We start from the raw sequence: 20588 nt of genomic DNA, 5'->3' as shown, positions 1-20588 counted from the left end.
AACTCCCATCCTGACCCTACTGCTCCCGAGAAACCACTCACACCCAGGCATCACCTCGAGAAACCGCCAGACAACAGGACAGCCAGGGACTAATCTGTCATCACCCGGCCCCCAGGCCACCCGCCAGCCCCAGGCAGCGCCCTGATCCCCTAGCGTCTCCGTCATCACTCTGGCTGACACCCTGTGGCGCCCACTCTCGTGCCAGACACACACACTTAGTGTGCCCAGCCTGGCTCTCGCACCTTCTGCTTTGCACAGCTTCACACTTCTGTGGAGAGCCTCCTCCCACCTCCTCCAGGCAGCCAGTGAGCCTGTGCTGTTAGACTGGGAGCTGGTACACAGTAGGCACTCAACAGACGCTCACGCACACTGCAGGCAGCCATGGGGTGCGGCAGCCGAGGATGTCGGCTCCGTTGCAGACTCACCGTGCAGCCCTGGCAAGTCCTCCCTCTCTGGGCCTCAGTGTCCCCAGAAGCCCTCTGAGGCCCTGAAACTCCCCATCAAGTGCTGAGTCTCAGGGCTCTGGGGGAGGAGGAAGGAGCCAGAGGGCAGAAGGTTCCTTCCAGGAGGGTCTGCGTCCCCCCGCTCCAGCAGAGCACACTCCTGTCCTCAAGGTCGGCCAGGGAAAAAAACTGGGTCAGGTTAGTGCCTGGCCTCTGCTGATGAGGAAACTCCAAGAAGGATCCCAAGGCACCCCGGGGTCTGTGACCCCTGAGGACAGCCACGGCTGGGGGCAGGGCTGTGGCCCAGCCTAGCCCATGCCACAGAGACCCTCCCACGCCCCCACCTCCCTAAGCACAGCATTCAAGGCCTCTCTCCCGTCCTCCACAGCCGACCCTTCCCAGCTCAACTTCTACCCTCCAGAGGCCTGCTTTCTCCCCAGCTCCACCTATGGGCAATCTCACCCCAAGATACACGGCCCAGTTCAAATGCCACCTCCTCCAGGGAGCCTCCCTAGATCTCTTCAGCCAGTCCTCCACCTCCCTGGCCCCTTCCACCACTGTTTTGGCCCTTCATCCCAAGCTGGCCTCAGTCTCCCCCTCAGACTCCAAGTCTCTTGTGAGCAGGGACTATATTCCTCACCCACCGCTGCCTCCGCACAAGATCCCCAGCCCAGGGCCTGCTTGCTTAATGTGTGTTAAGTGAAATTGCCTCCTGGGGAAAGGAAAATGCTAACAATAGTAATAATAATAGCTACCCTTCCTTGACGTTAGCTACAAGTCAGGCAGCGAACTTTATGGCTCATCACAGACGTGCAAATGAGGCCCAGGCCAGGAAGCGGCCTGTCCAAGGTCACTCTGCTAATGAGAGGGAGCCAAGCTGGGATTCAAACTCAGGTTAGTCTGACCTGGAAATGCATGCTGGGTCATAGAGGTGAGGGCATGCGGGGGAGCCCCTTGGCTCACTGCCCGTCTCCCCAGGCTGGGAACTAGTCAGCAGCACAAACCCCTCGGAGAGCCCAACGCTGGCCCTCCCTGCAAGGCGCAGGTGCGTCTGAGCCCCCCCTAGGAGTCTAGCCCATGGAGACTGTCCCAGGAAGACGGTTCCTGCCCTTGTGGTGGTTGCAGTCCAGTTGGGGTGACAAGGACGCCCTTCCTATGCTGGCCATGACCATTCATTCCCCAAATGTGCCAGGAGCACAGACATCACCATCTCACTGGAGATCTCACAGGGTCACAGATGCCAATGTGGAGATGGACCAGGTACAAGGGAGAGGCTCAGTCCGAAGGAGGGCCTCCAGGAGGAGGTGACATTTCAAAGCAGCCTTCAAGGATATTTTGCCCAAGGGTGACCCACTGATGAAGGTGAGAGAGGCGTGTGCATGAGAGAAAGATGAGGACATGCTCAGAAACTCGTTGGTCAGCAGAGGCCAGGTGTCAGTCGACGTAAGAGCATCACAGGATAGATAGGAAAGTGAGCGGGTGGTTGCATGGAGGGACAGGTGGGTGGTGGACGGGTGCAGCTGTGGGCAGGGGATCAAGTAAATGGAAGGAGGGGGAAGGATGCATGGGTGGGTAGGTGGATGGATGGGGGGTGGTAGATGGATGAATGGATGGCATATAGACATTGGTTCAACCGAGGGGTGGGCAAGTGGTGAGGTGATTGAAGGGGTGTGTGTGGTAGGTCAACAGATGGTTGGGTAAATGGATGGGTAGAGGGTTTGGTAGATAGATAGGAGTGTCAGCAAATGGATGAACTGGCAATTGTACCTGTGGGCGGATGGACCAGAAGATGCTCAAGAGATAGAGAACTGGGAGGACCAGTGAAGGGGCCGGTGAGCAGATGCATAAACTGACCAAAAGCCCAGCCAGACTTTGGGATGGAAAAGGTGCATGCCCCCTAGGCGGGGGCTGGGATGGGGGCTGATAGACGTGGCCAAGCCAGCTCACTCAGCTCAAGTTTCCCACTGCAAACCTCACTGGAGCCTGGGGGACAGCCACTGGCATTCCTGGGTCCCCAAGGGGGAAGTGTCCCTCTTTGTTGTGCCCTGCCCCCTCTGATGAGAAACTGCTTCTCCCCCACAAGCCCCCCCCACCCCGCCTCCGCCTACCCAGTCTGCAGGGGTGAGTTGAGGGGGCAGCTGAGCTCTGTGATTATGGCCGCAGGGGCCTGGCTCCTCAGGGCCGGGGAGGTGATGGGGCTCCTGAACTCCAGGCAGCCATCCCACCTGGCGGCTCCGAGTCCCCAGCTGGGAGGCATTTGTTCTGCATTCTGCACGCTGATTACAGCTCTGCCAGGGTTAACCCCTGCACTCCTGGGCACAGCCCCCTGACAGGGGAAGGGAGGGGACCCCAGGAAACTGGGAGAAGAGAAAACCACAGGAAATGGGGACTTTACAAAGATGCCCAGACCCCTCCCTTTCTCCCATTTGCCAGAAGGAAAAACTGAGATGGATCCTTAAATCAGGAGTGGAGCCAGGAACAGGAGTGGAGCCTATGTGGAGAGGTACTTCTCTCTGGAGAGAGGCTTCAGATGAGGGGAGAGAGCGCCTCTCAGCCTCAGTTTACCCGTCTGTAAAATGGGGCAAAGAATTCCTGCGTCTCCAGCTGCCTCACTAGCAGAGACAAAGTGCCTGGCGCATAGTAGGGAGCTCCTCAACCCCTGGTGGTTCCCTGCCCGTCCCCAGCCCAGCACTAAAGAGGATGGAGCGGGCGCGTGGCAGGTTGTAATCATTTCCATTAAGACTGCTCTCTCCGCCACCTCTCCGCGGCTTGTAGCAAGTAGCAAATATCCGCGCTGGTATTATACCCGTTTTACAGACAAGAAACTTGAGGCTCAGAGAGGCCAAGTGTCTTGCCCACAGTCACACACCGGCTGGGAAGCCCATGGCCAGGATTTGGGTTCAGGGCCTCTGACATCACACGACACTGCTTCCTTTGCCAGCTGCTCTGGGGAGCCTCTGACTAAAGTGACGTATAACTTATTGTCTAACCAGGTCACCTTGGAGAGTGAAAGGAAGTGCTATTAATAATTACGCTGGGACAGTAGGCATTGTCCGGGACTGTCCTGGGCGAACCTGGAGTATGGCCATCCTGCCACAGATGGGGGCTTTGGACAAGTCACTTCACTTCTCTGCATGGACATGGACATGATGGCAGGATTGTCCCTCGGGGGCTCTCGTGAGGATTAAATGTGATGGCGCATGTAAGGGGCTACAGGGCTGGGGTGCCTCAGACGCTCAATAAGTGCTCGTTATTATACTGCTATGAGTGAAAACCACGGCAGCACTAGGCCCTGCCTCCGTCATTGTCCTTCCAGTCCATTCTCGGCTCACAGCAAGAGCTTCCAGACGCACACCTGATCACACCGTCCACTGGCTCCATCCCCACCTCGGCGAGGTGGGACACCTGACCCGAGATCAAGCCCCTAAGACCTGGCCTGGTTCTCTCCCAGGCCTTGGCTGTGCCCCCATCGCTGCCTCTCAGGGCAACCCCCCTTCCTCGTCACCCGAGCTTTCAGCGCCTCTGAGACTGCTCTAAATTCTCCCCCGGACAAAGCACCTCGGAGCCTGACCTGGGGAAAGAGCTCCAACCGACTGGAGCCTCAGTCCTGCTGCTGTGCCACTTGAACAAGTGCTGGAATTCTTTATACCTCAGTTTCCCCATCTGTCCAGCTGGGGAAATAACCCCTGCCCTTGGCGGCCAGCATGAGGATTCAGGGAGCCAACGAAAGAGGTGAAGCGCTGTGTGAAGGTAAAGCCCTTGTCTCCTCCACCTGTGTGTAAAGATGGCTCCGGTCCCCAGCCAGGACAGCGCTCAGACTATTTCCTGCAGCCACACCTGCCTCCTCCACACGGATCCTTAGCTCCAAGCCTTTGCTTGTGCGGTCTCCTGCCGGGTGTGGGTGCACTGCCACTGCCCTCCCCTCTGCCTCTGGGTCCTTTCCAGCCCGACTCAGCTAGCCCTCCGTCCTCTGCAGGCTGTGTGATGGGCAGCCCGCAGGACTGCCTGCCTGGCCTCCCGGAGCTGGATGGCAGAACAACATGAGGGCCGGCTCAGAGTCTATCTCCCCTCCAGGAGGGTGGCACCGGCACTATGTATGGCTGAGTCCCTGCCCCTCACGGGCAGGGTTAAGCGGCACCCAGTAAAGTCTTCTGAAACCATCCGTCCCAGATGTGACCTCATTCACCTGTTCAGCAAGCCGCCTCGGTGCTGACACAGCAGAGAACACTTAACACAGCATCTGATGCCTGCTCCTATTATCCCATTAAACAGATGGGAAAACGAACGCACGGAAAAGAGAAGGCGTGGCCAGGGCAGGATGGGAAGCCAAACTGTCGGGCTCCAGGGTCCACAGACTTGACCACCACGTCATACCACTCTGCCAGTGAGCTGCACCCCAGTCTGGCTCCAGTCTGTGGTCTGACACCCGCGGAGCCTGTATTGGACTGAAAGGAATGGGGGGCTGGGAGAAAGGGAGCGGGCTTCGCAGCTTGTAGAACTCAAGGTCTAAGCGAGTCTCGGGGCATTTAAGGCCTGTGAGATCGGACTTCCCCCAAACTCCCGCAGGGAGCGGCTGGAGAGCCCAGGAGCAGAGTTATCAGGTCAGGGCGCCCCAAGGCCACGCGGGGAGCCAGTGGGGGAGGGGAGGGCGGCAGAAGACCCGAATCACCTCGCCCGGGCAACCCGCGCCTTCCCGGGCGCCCCTGCCCCCGGGCAGCAGGCAAGGGCCTGGCCTGGCGCCCCCTCCGGCTCTGGCCGCCGCTCGGGGCGGCAAGATCGGTGCCCGGGAGGGGGGCCCGGCCCCGCCCGCGGGCGGGAGGAGAGAGGCGGGGGGAGGGAGCGCGCCCACACCCCGCCCCCGCCCCGGAGCCAGCCCGCCGAGCCCGCGGCCAGGGCGGCGCAGACCGGCCCAGCCACTCGCCCGGGCTGCGCGCCGGGACGCGCCGCCGCCGCGTCCGCCCTTCCACCCCCGCCCCCGGCCTCGCCGAGAGAAGGTAACAGCGAGCCGGCCCGCGGGTCCTCGAGCCCCTGCCGGGCGTGCACGCCTGCGAGGACTCTGCGCCCTCCTAGGCTCTCGGGGGCTGGGACCGGGGCAGGGGGCCCGCCTGCCCAAGCGCGCCCGGGTGCCAAGAGAAAGGCCCGGAGCGCTGGCTGAGAGAGCGCCACGGGGACGCTCCAAGTTTTGGGTTGTTTTGTAATATTCCAGGCGGGCGGAGGGGGCAGAGAATTGGAGGGGGTGAGCTGTGGCCACGGTTGCGGGAGGAGGGGGCGAGCGGGCCGTCTCCGCTCTTTCCTGCCCAGGGGGAGGAAGGGAAGGAGCGGGGAGGGGGCGACTTGTCGGCCGGCCGGGAGGCCGGCGCGGAGAGCGGGAAGTGGGGGGTGGGGGCACCGCTGGGGAGATGGACCAGGCACCCTGCCCCCTCCCCAACCGCCGCATTCCAGGCCTGAACAGTGCATGAGGTCATCCTGTCCGGGTCCCTTCGGGCCAAGGCAGCCGCTGCCCCCTTCCCCCGCGGAGCGACCCTCCGCATCCTACCCCTGCCTCCCAGAGGGAATGCTTTGTGGCTACAGTCTTTCCCGGACTTCCAATCCCGAAGGCCTTTGAGATTGTTCTGTTCTTGCCGAACCATGCGAGACCCGCGGAGTGTGAAGCCCATTTTCTGGGCCGGGAGACTGAGGCTCAGAGAGGCGAAAGGACTGTCCCGGAGGCCGCAGCCGCACGAAAGGCGGCGTGGGGCCTGGAAGCCGGGCCTGGGGGAGACTCGGCCCGCAGCCGCTCCGCCACGCGGAGTCGACGGCTGATTCAGCTCTCACTTGGGCTGATGCCGGCAAGCAGCTTCTCTCCTCCCCCTCCTCCTTCCTCCCCCTGGCCCGTGGTGCCCCCTCCTCCTACCCCCTCAGAGTCCTGAGAACCGGGTCCCCGCTGCCACACTGGACGGCTTGCTGCCCCCTTTCGGGGCTCCTCCTGTCTCCACCTTGAAGTGCTGGACTTTGAGGGGCATGAGAAACCTCCCTTCCGGGAGTTAACCCCTTATTCCTGAGGCCAGAGCAGCCCTAACCCAGACAGGGTCCCGCTCTAGCAGCGGGAGTGCTTTTACAGCTGGACACTGGCGGGAAGGGGGCTGTGGGCACGCGAGTGGCCTCCAGGATGAGAGGCGGTGCCGGTGGTGCACGTGGGCGGCCTGCGGGTGACCCCCAGGTGAGCGCCGGGGTGCGGCCACCCCCGCCCACCCCGATACCCGGGTCGGACAGCCCCTGGCCTCCCCCAGCCCCGTGTGCCTCCACAGCGGCCCCTGTTGGCCTCTCCTAGCGCATGCTCCCTGCTTCGGCCCCAAACCTTGTCCTTGCGGTCATTACCACCGCTGAGTAAGCTCCTACCCAGTGCCCAGGCCTGACTGTCTTCGGTAGGGTAAATATGAGGACCTGGGACACTGAGGCTGCATGGTGACCACCCTTGCCCAGGTCGCAGTCACTGCATCTGCTGGGCTGTCTCCCAGGCCTGCTCTTCCCCTGCTCAGCCACTGGGCACGGCCTTCTCCAACACTGCCCCCTCCAACACCGCCCCTGGGGGGATTTCCAGCCACATCACTTTTTTTTGGCTCTGTGACCTGGGTCAAGTCCATTCCCTTTGTGTGCCTCGGTTTTTTCACCTGTAAAATGGGCATTGTGAGCATTGGCAGGTAGTATTCCTGGGCTGGTGAGGGGAGAGAGCCTTGCCCCAAGGACACCAGAGCCCAGCTTACTCTGGGGCCAGGTAGGGCACACCTGATCGCCAGCATCAAGTGCCAAATAGCTGCCACCAAGGGTCCCCAGAATGAGAGTTGTTAGCATAAGGATGTTGGATTTGAATGCAGGGCTGCCCTGCCCCGGGCTCTGAGGGTTAATTACAGCACCTTCCACTGTACAACTCCCCTGGGAGGGCCCAGCCTTCACTGTGCTGCGGTTCCAGTTTCCACGTGGGAAAACGGGTCCCCAGTGGCAGTGCCCTGTCCCTGCCCCACAACGCAGCAGGGCCTCCCACTGCAGTGGGCAGAGTGGAGGCCTCCTGGAGGTCTCAGAGGCATGTAGCAGGTGGGACTGTCAGAAGATTGGGGCGCAAGCTGGTCTCCCAGGTCAAAGTGGCCGTGGGGGCTGGGAGAGAGGTGCGTGTGGCCACTAGCAGACACAGTGACCCCTCCACATGACATTTCAGAATGAGTCCCCCCAGAGATTCATCCATCTCAGCAGAGCATGCAAACCTGCCACGTGCCACATACCTGCCACGTGACCTTGGCCAAGTCCCTTCCCTCGGAACCTTGGCGCTCCCTGTGAACGGGCTAACCCTCCCGCCTTGCGGGGCCGTTGGAGGCTCAGATGACGTCATGGGAGGGCTGGCCAACTGCAGAGCGCTTCATAACTTCAGCAAACATTCCACGAGGACTTCTCGGTGCCGGGGGTGCCAGGGAAAGGATGATTCAGAGCCCCCCCCCCAGGGGGAGGAGTTAGGTTTGGGGGGGAGGATCAGTTGGTGGGAAGGGAAGAGAATGTAGTCAGAAAACAAAGCAAGCTTTGTCTTATTGCTTTCTTTGTTTTTATCTTGTTATTTAACCTATTTTGAATTTCAAATAACGCTCAAAGGGCAGTACAAAGATTTTTATCCTTGGAGGTGGCAGCAGAGTTGTTGTAGAAAAAAGCCTTGACTCAGATCTAGGTGTTCTCGTTAAGGATCTTTATCAGCTTTCGTCACCTGAGGTCCCAGGCCCGTGGAGGTAAGAGACTTGCCCAAGGTCACACCGTGAGGCCGCTGACGCCCCCTCCTACCTCACTGGGAAGGTGGCAAGGGGTGATCCTTTGGCTTGAAGGTTATCGCAAAGACCTCCCGTGACGAAACCGGAATTAATTTGGCACTTGCCGTGTGCAGAGCCCAAGCTGGGCGCTGGGAGGGAGGAAGGCCGAAAATCCAAGCAGCTGCCCCACCCTCGGCACGTGGTGTGCATCTGGGGAGACAAGGCTGGGCTCCAGAGCCTGTGAGGGGCCATGTGAGTCAGAGGCTCTGAGTTCGAGTCTCAGCCAACTCTCTCAATGTGACCTTGAGCAAGCTTGACCCCTCTCTGGGCCACAGGAAAACCAGAGGTCAGACCCACAGGCTCATAGGCGTCCTCCAGCCTGCGCTTTCTGTGATACTGGAAGGGATGAGGTCGGACCAAGGGAAGCTGAGAGAAGATTGGGGCTGGGGGTGGGGGGGGAGATTAGAAGGGGAGGGAGTGGGCAAGGAATAGCTTTTGGCACCAGCTGAGCTTCTTCTAAAACTTGTTCCCTGACGACAAGGCTCCTACATCAATTTGACAGACTCTGACAAAGTTCTTCCCTGCCGGCCTTGTCAGAGCCTTGAATATGCTCAGGCATGCAGGAGGCAGCTGGCAAAAGCCATTTTGGAGCACAGGAGCCTTTTTCCAGGAAGCACCTTGAAGGCGGAGGGTTCTGAGGAACCTCTGCGCGTGCTGTTTACAGAGCAGTGCGCACAGCTTGGGCGGGTCTGCCGGGCCTCTCTGAGTGGAAGACAGTTTAACCCACAGGGGAGGGAGATGAATTGCTCAACCTGCCAGCAGGAAGCAGTGTAGCTTGGGGCTTAAGGGCTCTGGGTTTGGGGGCCCCTGCTTCACCATTTCCTAGTGTGTAGCCTGGGGCAAGTCAGTGTGCTTCTCTGTGCCTCAGTTTCTCCTCTCAAATCTGGTACCTCCCTCGGCTGTTGGGTGGGTTACATGAGTGATGAATGGAAGTCACTGGCGCTTAGTAGGTGCTTCATGAACGGGCCCTGTGTGATGACCATTCGTACTCTTTACTGATGCACATGCTACGTGGACAGCTCGATGAATTTTTGGGCCCCCTCCTGGTCAATACGGCTCAAAGGCAACCGCAATTCTGATTTCTATCAGTGTCTTTTAGTTTGGCCTGCTTTTGAATGTCCTGTACATGGAAGCATAGTGTGTCCTCCTCTGTGCGTCTGCTTGGCACTTTGTTGGTGATCCCATCCCTGTGGTTGGACATAGTTGTTTGTTCTCTTTAGCTGTTATCTATCATTTGGACCCCGATCCCCCAGGCCCACCATCTCTCTTCTCCGTGTCTTTCTCTCAGGTCTCCACCCCCGGGCGGAAGAGGGTCTGCCCACGTCTGAGACACGCCTCGTGCCTTCTCTGTCCTCGAACAGAGCTCTCTGTCCTCGGACAGAACGTCTGCAGCTGCTGCCGCGGGGCCGGGGGCTCAGCCTCAGGGAGAGAAAAGCCATGGACCCCCCACAGCCTCAGCATTTGGGGGCCGCACCTTAGCAGAGCAGAGGGGCAGCCTCCGTCCGCCCCGTTCCAGGGAAGGAGGGAGCTGAGAAGTGGACCCTGAGCCCAGCGCTCTGCCCCGCCCAGGCCCCGGGTGGGCATGGACCCGCAGCCGTGAACAGCCAGAGCTGATGCCGGGCCCCCAGGGGGCCGGAGGAGCCCCCATCATGAGCCTTGGCAAGCTCTCACCAGTGGGCTGGGTGTCCAGCTCGCAGGGGAAGAGGCGGCTGACTGCAGACATGATCAGCCCCCCGCTTGGGGACTTCCGCCACACCATGCACGTGGGCCGCGGCGGGGACGTCTTTGGCGACACCTCCTTCCTCAGCAACCACGGTGGCAGTTCCAGGGGCAACCACCGCTCACCCCGCAGCTTTCTGGCCAAGAAGCTGCAGCAGGTGCGCAGGGTGGGGGCGCCACCCCGGCGGATGGCTTCGCCGCCCGCGCCCTCGCCCGCGCCACCTGCCGTCTCCCCCATCATCAAGAACGCCATCTCCCTGCCCCAGCTCAACCAGGCCGCCTACGACAGCCTCGTGGTGGGCAAGCTCAGCTTCGACCGCAGCCCTGCCAGCTCCACGGACGGCTGCTCCGGTTACGGTGAGGCGGGGCCACGTGCCCATTTTTCAGATGCTGAGGCTAGAGGGTTCGACGGTTCAGTGGGAGCTTACCATCCCCACAGTAGTTTGGTCACACTATGGAGGTCAGGCCCAGACCCCAGACCATGGATGGGGAGAGGGTTCGGGGGCGGGAACCCCTCCTCAAAACCCACTGAGGTTGAGAGGTCAGGAAGTGGGGTTTGACTTCTCCCTGCCCCCAACTTGCCTCCCCGTCTCTGGGCCCTCGGCTGGGCCCATCCACCCCCTCCTGCCCTTTTAACCGAAGCTGCCCCTTGGGTCAGAATGATGTAGGGGAAAGACTAAGAGCCTGGGCCCTGGATTCAGATGCTGGTTCTGCCTGATTCCAAGCGAGCCGAGTGACCTCTGTGATGTCAAGCCCCGGCCTGTATAATGGGTCCCTTAGGGTCATTGCTAAGATTCAGTGTATCAGGTGTGGCCCAGAGTCTGGCACATAAGAAGTGCTCAGGACACAGGAGCTGTTGTGTTGTTATTCAAACAGAGGTTCCTATAACTTGACAAATTTGGAAAAGCACTCACATGGACCGAAGCCCGAGGCCCTTCCTGGCCTGGTAGGGAGTGGCAGGTGTCACCTTGCTGGCCGGACAGCTCACCTGGGAACCAGGGCCCCTGCTGCCACCTGGTGGCCATTCCTTGCCCTGTGGCTTTGCCCAGCCACCAGGGGCTTCCGCCAGTGCTCCCTTCCGCTCCAGGGGCGCTGCTCAGAACCCGACGGAGGGCTGGTCCACAGTAACCCCTCTGTGTCTCAGGCCTGGTGGTCCTGGAGCCGGGGGCTGCGCCAGAAGACCCTCGGAGGGCAGGCATCTGTGCCTTGAGTCTGATTTCTATGCAGTCAGACTCCGGCTGCTGGTTCCATCCCTGTGCCCACAAACCAGCCCACGTGCTATGGGTTCACCTGCAGCCATCGGCCACTGTCATGGCAGGGGACCTGGGGCCGTGGCCAAGTTCACAGCCGGGACTTGAGTCAGGAGATTTGAGCTGCAGGCTTGGCTCCACCCTGTCAGACGCTGTGGCCCTGAGCAAGCCCTTCTCCTCATCCCAATCTGAGCCCCACTTTCTTCATCTGCAAAATGGGGATGAGGATTCTGTCAGTTTTCAGCTTCCAAGGTTGACGGGAGGATCACACGGGAGACTCCGGGGTTCACTATATTGGAAAGATGGAAGAAACGGAGGCCAGATGGGAGGTGACTGGGGGGAGGCCACATAGCAAGCTGGGGTTGGTCCTGGCTCTCCCCTCCCCAGCTCCTGGTTGGGACCCCAGCTATGACCCTGCTCCCTGTTTCTCTTCTAGGCCCAGACTCTGGGTTTTGCACCATCTCCCGCCTGTCTCGCTCGGAGAAGCCTCGTGACCGAGACCATGAGAGCTCCTTCCCCCCTGAGCCCGAGCTTCGCCGCTCTGACTCCCTCCTGTCCTTTCGCCTGGACCTCGACCTCGGGCCCTCTCTCCTCAGCGAGCTGCTGGGGGCCATGAGCCTCTCCGACGCCTCTGCAGCAGAGGCCCCAGCCCCAGCCCCAGCCCTTGCCACAAATCCATCAGCCACTGCTACAAGCCCCCTGGCCCCTGCCACAGGCCCCCCAGCCCCTGCCACAAGCCCCCCACCCCGTGGACACTGCCCCAATGGGGTAACCACTGGGTTGGGCCCGCTGGCTGAGGGGAGGGCCAGCCTGGTAGGAGAACATCCCCTCCCACCTGCTGACATGGCTCCCGGCAGGCAGTGGGGAGCAGGCTGGGGGGGCAGCCACCACTACACTGCGACGAATGCTAGGCAGGAGCTGGTGGGGGTGCTGCCCCAGACTCGGGCCTCTTGGGAGAGCATGGATGACGAGTGGGGAGCCCCCCGGGCAGGCAGCAGGGCCCCCGTGCCCAGCACAGTGCAAGCAAACACCTTCGAGTTTGCCGATGCTGAGGAGGACGATGAAGTCAAGGTGTGAGTGGCCAGCCATGGGCTCAGGACACTGCCCAGCCTCGGGGCACAGCCCGCGAAGAGCCCAGGTGCATAGCCAGTGCCTCACCTGACGGCTGGGTCCTGCCGACAACATGGGAAAACCCAAGTCGCCTCCAAACCCCTCCACACCTCTGCAGGACAGGCACAGGAGGGAGGCCGGAGGAGACCAGGCTTGTTCGGGGACCTGGGTGTTCCCATGGACCTCGCCAGGCTGACCCGCCTCCCCCCACTGCCCCTCTGGACCCAGTGGCCATTCCGTAGGCCCACCTCCTACCCTGTGCCACCCCCACCAGCTGGAGGGCGCAACCTCACAGAGCAGCCTTTGTGCTGGGGAAGCTGTCTTTGCTGGGGGGTGGGGGGGCCTGACACACAGGGCCTTTGTCTCCCGCCTGCCCCAGCCCATCCCAGAGCTGCCCCCAGCAGGGTCCCCGCTGCATTCCTGAGAGCCCCAGCCCTCCCTAAGCCTGCTTCCCCAACATCCCAGCCCCCACTGGTCCCAGAAGCCTCAGAGAAAAGTCAGGGGGACCTCACACGAGAGGAACCCCACCTTCCTGTGCACCCCGGACCTGCGTCCTGGCCCTGATTAAAAAGGCTTTTTTGATAAAAGGTGTCCTTCAAGATGTTTGAGAACCTGGGAAAACAACGTCAGCTCCACCTGCTTAAATACTCTCGGCATCCAGTTTGGGAAGCCAAGGACCCCCCCCAGTGCCCCCAGGGACGGGCAGGGCCGAGGCAGGGGGTAATGAGTAACCAGCCTGGAATGAAGCTTCTGCAATAAGAGGCCCAGGTGGGAGCTCTTATCTGCAGTTCCGGGAACAGCCCCTCGCCCAGGTGCCTGGAACCAGTGTCTGCCCCATAATCCCACAGGGCAGCTTGGCACTCGCCCCGGTGATAACAGGGGCCAGGTAGGCAGGAGTGGATGCTTAGAGGTTTTGAGAGCATGTCACAACCCCTCTTTGGCAGTCATACGGCTTTCTGCCTCAGTTTCCTTTTCTGTATCCTGAGGATGCTGGGAGCACTAAAATGCATGGAAAACACTAACCACAGTTCCTGCCACAGAAAGACGACAACGGTTGGTTGGTTTGTTCTTAGTCTTGGAGGAGGAAAGTGGGGGGGAGGGAGGCAGGGGAACCAGGACCCATGGGCTGCCGATCCTGTGTGACAGAGAGGGAGTCTGCACTGGGGGTCTTCCAGCCTGGCGAGGTGCTGCCCACTCATTGGAGCTTGAAGGAGCAGACGCTGAAGCCGCCCTGCACGCTCAGGTAGCTCAGGTGGCTGTGGCCCAGCCTGTTGGGAAAGGTCAGCAGGTGCCCGTCTGGCAGCTTCACCTTGAATCCATCGCTCTCAAAGGTCACGATGAACTGCGGTGGGAGGGGCGTGTCAGGGAGGCAGGAGGCCCCCTGGAAACCAAGGCCGTGCCTGGTGGCGCGAACAGTGCCTGCACTTGTCTAGGCCAGGGTGCCCTACCACCTGGGCTCTCCCCTTATCTTCCTCGGGCCCTTTTCCCTTTTGACCTTACCTTGACCTCTGACCCTGGGCTGAAGCATATGTGATTTTCCCGTTGCTCCTTCCCCCAGCTGTCGCCATCCCGTGAGTTGCAGACGATAGTGGATTCACAGAAGCGTGGGTTGAAATGCAGATTCAGCTTATCCGCCCCCTGGCCCAGATTAATCGCAAAGCTGGAGGGGAAGGGGTAGCAGGTGAGGATTAGGGGCCAGGCCTGGGTAAAACAGCTTGGGTCACAGGGTCTTTTTTGACCACATGCTGGAAGAATCACCAAAAAAAATGTCATATTAATTGAGGCCTGTGCCATAAAATAAGGGAGGTGACAACCTGGCCAGAATTGGCGCTGGAGTATCACATTCCACTTAAAGCATGGACTTAGGCTCTCCACAGGAGGGTAACTGATAGTGACAGCTTCAGGAATTGGGCATGTCTATCCTGGGAGAGAGAAGTGCCACCCTTAGCTATCTGAAGACCTAATAAGTTTGTCCATAAACAGTTGTCAACCTAAGGTGGTGAGCTCCCTGTCATTAGAGGTATGTGATCAGGGGTTGTGTGACCTCTTGACAGGGTCACAACAGGAGCCTGGGTTAGACCTTGAGGGTCCCTGAAAGCGGGACATTCTGAGTCATGGGGTGGCTTCACTGGGAGGTGTCCCATATGCCTGCAACCTGAGGGACCTGAGTAGGACAGAGGGGTGATTTTCTCTGGGCTCCTACCCCGTGCATCTGCCTGCCCCTCCCCGACCAAAAGATGATGGATTTGAGTCCCAAGAAAGGCTGAAACCGTTCTGCACGTGGGTGATGCTGAGGGTGACTCCTGAGATGGGTGACTGTCCCGTTCTAATCAGAGGACGCAGATGAGGCCACTTGGCGCCCCCTGGTGACCAGCCCTGGTTTAACGTGTGGAGGGGAAGCCTCTGGCCGTCCCTGGGGTGAAGAGTGGGCAGGGGGCTTTCAGTAGAGACCCCTGACCCACAGCGGGCTGGGTAGAGCTCCAGGGGCTTCTCCACCGCCCTCCAGTGTCTGGTGGGCCCAGGAACAGAGCACATGGCGTGAGCTGTGAAATCCTGGGGGTCTCAGACCTGGCCTAGATGTGAAGGCAGGCCCCGTGGGAGAACCCCTGAGGGATAGCCAGCGAGGACGTCAGAAAGGCCCCCGTGGCCGGAGGGCGCGCTCGCCTCTGACCATCTCACAGGGCCGCCTGCCCGTTCCCGGTCTGTGGACAGTCCCTCCTCCCCCCCGGCCCCCCCTGACCCCCGGCTCACCCTTCGGCGTCGTTGGCGATCTTGCCCTTGATCTTCAGGGTTGTCCCCAACTTCATGTCCATGTTCATCATCTCAAATTTCCCCTGAGCCAACAGAGAAACATCCCACGGGAAATCAATCGCACAGCCGCCCAGCACTCTTCTCTTGGGGAAGCCCGTGCGCGAGCATTGCCCCGTGTGGCCGCAGGTCTCTCTCCCTCTGCACGCAGGAGGGCACTGAGCTGGGCAGGGGAAGAGTGGAAAGCCTCGGGTCGAAGCTTTCGGGAGCCCCTGTGCCTGTTTTCTTCCCTCTCTCCACCCCAGCCCAACTAGAAGAGTGGTGGGTCTGGAGGCAGGGCCCAGCTGAAGGAACCTCAGTCTGCCCGTCTGTGCAATGGGTAGAGTGGTCCCTGCTGACCTCACAGCTCCCACATGTGTCCAGGTGATGCGGGCACGGGCGCCCTCGGCAGCATCCCCCAAACAAGGGCTGGTTTGGTTCCTGCACAAACTCGAAGTCACTTTACTAACAGAAGATGACTATACCAGACACCAGGCACACGCGGGTCTTGGCCCACCCCAAACCAAGAATCTATAAAACTCCGTAAGGCACGTGTCTGAACACATCCATCAGAGTCCCTCTCCACACCTCTCTTTCCTCATCTGTAAAATGGGCCAATTAGATTTCTTCACTCAAAACCAGTTGCTGAGTGCCCGCTCTGTGACAGACACCATCGGAGGTCCTGAGGGTAACAGCCCACCTTCAGGCTGGGTGGGAGAAGCAAGATCATGTCTGTGGAGCCCCACGCATAGGGTCTGGCCCCGACGGACGGCCAGTCGAGGGCGGCCATCATTATGGTTCCTCATTGTTGTCATTCATTTACTCCGTACTTTTCTGTAGGGCCTGGGCATTGCCTGGATTTCGGTACAGCAGGAGCTTCCTGCAGGTGCACTGTGGGTAAAAGGGAGGGTCTCGAAGCTGGGTTTTCAGAGCTCATTACCCAAGACCAAGAAAACCTCCATTTGGCACATCGGTGATGGAAGGGTGTGAGGTCAGGCTGCACAGGATGCAGGAGACACCGAAGATTTAGAACGCTTTGTGGGAGAACACGTTTACATTGTGGGATTGCTGTTCATGGATATGTTTCCTATAGTTTTATTCTGGAAGAAGCGCACCTGAGAAGCCCTGAACCGACTCACGGGCCTGGGACGCGCTGCCAAAAGTCAAAGGCAGCGTCCACAGGAGGGTGATAAGTAACCCCCGCTGGCGGCCGCCCCCTTTCCACGCAGGAGGAAAGCGATCCGTGGTTCAAACGTTGGGGCAGGGTGGCCCAGCTCTCCCAGAAGCGTGCATTTGGAAAGGAAGAGGTGATGCACAGCCCCGGAGAGTGTAGTGAGGCCCTCAGACGCCGCAATGCCTTCGAGCAGGTCTCTCAGCCTCGGCCCTTGCCACATTTGGGGCTGGGGGATCGTGGTGGGGCTGTCCTGTGCATCCTAGAGGGTGGAGCAGCATCCCTGGTCTCTATCCACCACACACCGGTAGCACCCTCTCCCCAGTTGTGACAACTAAAAATGTCTCCAGATATGGCCAAATGTCCCCTGGGGGCAAAAATCTCCCCATCTTAGAGAAGGCAGGGGGCCTGACCTCTCAGAATGGTGCTCAATGTAACAGCAGGATCGCCGTCTTTAGAGCAAGACAGGTAGGATTAAAATTCTCCTCCAGCCTCTCACAAATACATGAGAACTTGACCACCCAAAGAGGTTCAGACGTCATGAGGAACGCCAGGCACCCACAGATACACACTCTGCAACCTGCACACGTCCCCCCGAAGGCGTCACGAGCAGGACAAGCCCTCCCTGTCTCCCCACAGGACCCTGTGACTGTCGGGGAGGGTCTGGGGTGGGGAGAAGCACCCCCACTCCCTTTGTACCTCCTGGGGGCTGCCTAGCCGAAACAGGAGAACCCAAGCCCCCAAGGATGGAGGTGGGGGCTGCGGGGCAGGAGCACAGACAGGCCAGGGCCAGGGGTACGTCGGGACCAACAGGGATGCCTGTGGGGGTGTGCAGGCCCGGGATCTCCCCACTCAATAAAGTCTGAGGCCCAAGAGAGACAGGGAGGCAGAACTGGGGTGGGGTGTGGGGGCAGCTGTCGGTGGCCACTGGCTGAGTGACCTGGGGTCAGCTGCACCCCTTCTGGACCTTGATACCCCCATCTGTAACGTAAGAGGTTGGGACTGGGTGGTCTCTAGAGAAGGAGGACAGAACGGGGAGGGGTGGGACGACCAGGGGAAGGAGAGAGTCGGGAAAGTCTCTGGGCCACAAAGGTCCTCCCTGAGAGGCCGAGGGGGGGAGAGCACGGTCCTCCACACTTGACCCCCTCCGCTGCCGTTCACAGCCTGCGTCCCATCTGAGCTGGCTTGAATGTGTCTCCCAAGAAGTCACGTCCGTCTGGAACCTGTGAATGTGGCCTATTTGGAAACAGGGTCTTTGCAGATGTAAGCCAGTTAAGATGAGGTCGTACTGGTTTACGATGGGCCCTGAGGCAATATGACTGGTGTCCTGATAAGAAGAGGGAAATTACGCACAGAGACACGGACGCACAGAGAAGGTCGTGTCGAGACAGAGGCAGAGGTTGGTGAGGCAGCCACAAGCCACAGGCAGCAGCCACCGGAAGCTGGATGAAACAAGCAAGGGTCCTCCCCAGGGCCCTTGGAGAGAGCCTGGCCCTGCCAACCCCTTGACTTCAGAGCTCTAGCCTCCAAAACTGTGAGAGAATAAATTTGTTACAGTGGCCACAGGAAACTAACACACCATCTAATCCACAGAAGATGCCATCTGTGATCCAATTCCACAAATGTGGGAGGGAGACTGAGGCTCAGAGAGGGGCAGTCACTTGTCCAAGGGCCACACAGCAAACCACGGCAGAGCCAGTTTTGGAATCAAAGGATCAAAGACCTCAAAGAGGAGCTACTCAAACTCCTGCAACTTACAGTTTCTGACCCTGGGCAATTTAACCTCCGAGCCTCAGTCTCTTCACATTTGTAAAGCTCCATAGATGTTAGCAGTAATTATTATTATTGCTACTATTATTACTGGTGAGAAAAGTGAGTCCAGGTTGGGGAGGAGACGAGCTCAGGCTCCCGCAGCAGGACAGGGGTGGAGGGAGCAGAGAACCTCCATGCTAAAGGGCTGTGGTGACTGTCCAACTTCCTCACTGTACAGATGGGGAAACTGAGGCCCAAAGAGGGGCAGCGATGCTTTTCCCCCAGTCCCCCCCACCCCACCCCAACTCAGGTAAAGACCCGGAGGAATGGAGGAGGTGGGGCGGGGGGGAGCCAGCATCCTCACCGGCATGGTGGCAGCTCCTGGCAGCAGCTCTCGGTGGCTCCTGGAGACCTGGGCTCACTCCAGGTCCAGCTTATATCCTAGAATATTACACGTTAACTCCCCCAAGGCCATAAATGGGGACTTTGGTCCCTTCTGCCCGGGTGTCTCTCCTCCCACATCTCCTGGTACCCAGAACAAACAGGCAGAAGGCTCCTCACCCAGGCCCACCCCACCCAGCCCAGAGCATCCTCCCGCCTCTTCCCAGAGCCCCAGGGAGGTGGCCCGGCAGGGAGGAGCGCCAGACCGGGCATCAGGAGCCAGGCACAAACACCACGTGAGCTTGGCAGGTCACCCAATGTCCCTGAGACCTGCTTCCTCATCCTTAAACAGAAAGACAGGCTTTGTAAAAAATCTCTAAGCTTCTCGTTTTCTAGGATGTTCAAATTCATTTTGAGAGAGTATTTTGTCTTGTTCTGCTTCCTCCTCTCGCTCCATGACTTTTCTGATTGCCCATCAAGTTTTAAGAGCAATACATGATGGATCCAAAGAAAACATCTAGAACAATCTATAACAAACTTAAAAGTGGAGAAGGGAGTGAGGGCTGAGGTGGTAGGTACCAAAGATTTCGATGCTTTGCCGTTCCTTCTGTTACTTATGTAATTGACACGCTTACCATAGGCGGTTCGAGATACTAAAGAAGAAGAAAAAGACGCTCGTAATCCCACCCCAGGAGGAACTGCTGACTCTGTTGGCCCATTTCCTTCCGCGTGGTTTTCTACGGATTTGTGTCACAGACATCCCTCTGTCTATGCAATTGTGTCTCCTGCTTCACTCAGTAAACATTAAAGCCACAAATCTATACTTCAGAACTCTATTTTAACGGCAGTGAAATATTCTAGCTTTCAATGACCAAATTTATTCAACCAATTTCCTTCTGCTGAACACTTACATTAATTCTAAATTTTTGCTATTAAAAATGCTGCTGCACTAAATCTACGTGCGCATAAAGTTTGGCTGCATCGTGACAACTTACTTTGGGCGGATTCCCAGAAGTGGACTTTTTCTAGAGTCCTGGTTTGGCGAGCCAGAGGGTTTCCATCAGAGCTGGCGGAGGCTGTTCTGGGCGGGGTGCTGGGAGGTGAGCCGTGCTGAGGGCCCTCCCGTGCCAGGAGCCGACACCACCTTCACGCCCCTGCCGGCCCCGAGAGGAGGGTGATCTCCTCATTTTACCCACAAGGAACTCAGTCCCTTCCCAGCCTTTCTCCCAAGGCCGTGGTAAAGCCCAAGGGGAGATAAGGAGTTTAGAGCGCTGTCTAAACAGAAACGCGCTAATCAGCAGAAACTACACCTTGTAAAGCTGGTATTTTTCTGATTATAGAAGTAATTCTAGCTCCTTGTAGAAGGTTTTGGAAAGTGCACAAAGTAAAAAGAACTTAAAAGTTCACTTGTTTTAGAAGAATGTTTAAAGACAGGGGAACATGGCCGCATTTCTGAACTGTGCACTTTTCTGTGTGTAAGTTTTACATCAATGAAAGATTTAAGAAAAGAAAAGAAAAAAATCACCAACACTTGCGTCTCCAACCTTGTTCTCTTGATGACGCCTACCTTCTGAAGGGTACTTTACACTTTACAAAGCCCTTTCTCCAGCCCTCATAGCAATAAACTCAATAAATTCTGAAGGTGATCTTTATTATCACCCCACTTTTCAGATGGGGAAAGAAGTTTCCCAGCCTTATACAAACAGTATGTTGAAGAGCTTGCCTCGTCTACCAACCCATCACTCAGATGACTGCCAAGGCAGGTAACACTGCCCTCACTCAGCAAAAAGGATGTTTGACCTCCGGGAGTATGATCTTAAACCCTTTGTGTGGTGGCAGCCACTGGGATGGCCCCCAATGATCCGTACCTCCTGGTATTCACACCTGCGTATAATTGGCTCCCACTGAGTATGGTTGGACTCAGTAACTTGACTCTAACTAACAGAATACTAGCATGTGGGGAAATAATGGGATGTCACTTCCAAGATTAGCGGTCTCTCTCTGTCTCTGTGCCCTATTTCTGGGGGAAGCAAGCAAGCAAGCCATGTTGTGAGTAGCCCTATGGAGAGGCCCATGTGCCAAGGAACTGATGTCTCCAGCCCACTGCCCATGAAGACCTGAGGCCTGCGGACCCCCACAGGAGTGAAAC

At 58.6% G+C, this 20588-nt stretch overlaps 2 protein-coding genes across 4 annotated transcripts; one reads left to right on the top strand and one right to left on the bottom strand.

The window, feature by feature from the left end:
- The first annotated feature begins 4898 nt into the window (after nucleotides 1-4898).
- On the top strand, nucleotides 4899-12930 carry CDC42EP1 (CDC42 effector protein 1). 3 transcript variants are annotated; one of them, XM_046646846.1, is made up of 3 exons: nucleotides 4899-5044; nucleotides 9558-10345; nucleotides 11675-12930. In XM_046646846.1, the coding sequence occupies exons 2-3, from the start codon at nucleotides 9883-9885 to the stop codon at nucleotides 12313-12315; spliced, it is 1104 nt and encodes a 367-aa protein (XP_046502802.1). In that variant the 5' UTR covers nucleotides 4899-5044; nucleotides 9558-9882; the 3' UTR covers nucleotides 12316-12930. The 3 variants fall into 3 exon arrangements, with proteins under 3 accessions (XP_046502802.1, XP_046502801.1, XP_046502803.1); XM_046646845.1 differs by lacking the exon at nucleotides 4899-5044 and adding an exon at nucleotides 5305-5437; XM_046646847.1 differs by lacking the exon at nucleotides 4899-5044 and adding an exon at nucleotides 5543-8191.
- A 511-nt stretch (nucleotides 12931-13441) lies between these two features.
- Nucleotides 13442-18552, bottom strand: LGALS2 (galectin 2). Its single transcript, XM_046646019.1, has 4 exons — nucleotides 18423-18552; nucleotides 15100-15182; nucleotides 13849-14008; nucleotides 13442-13690 (listed from the first exon to the last, which is right to left on the bottom strand). The coding sequence occupies exons 1-4, from the start codon at nucleotides 18426-18428 to the stop codon at nucleotides 13544-13546; spliced, it is 396 nt and encodes a 131-aa protein (XP_046501975.1). The 5' UTR covers nucleotides 18429-18552; the 3' UTR covers nucleotides 13442-13543.
- Between the last annotated feature and the right edge of the window lie 2036 nt (nucleotides 18553-20588).

This window comes from Equus quagga, chromosome 19 (assembly GCF_021613505.1).
Source record: "Equus quagga isolate Etosha38 chromosome 19, UCLA_HA_Equagga_1.0, whole genome shotgun sequence".
NCBI lineage: Eukaryota > Metazoa > Chordata > Mammalia > Perissodactyla > Equidae > Equus > Equus quagga.
This window is presented reverse-complemented; position numbering and strand designations above follow the sequence as displayed.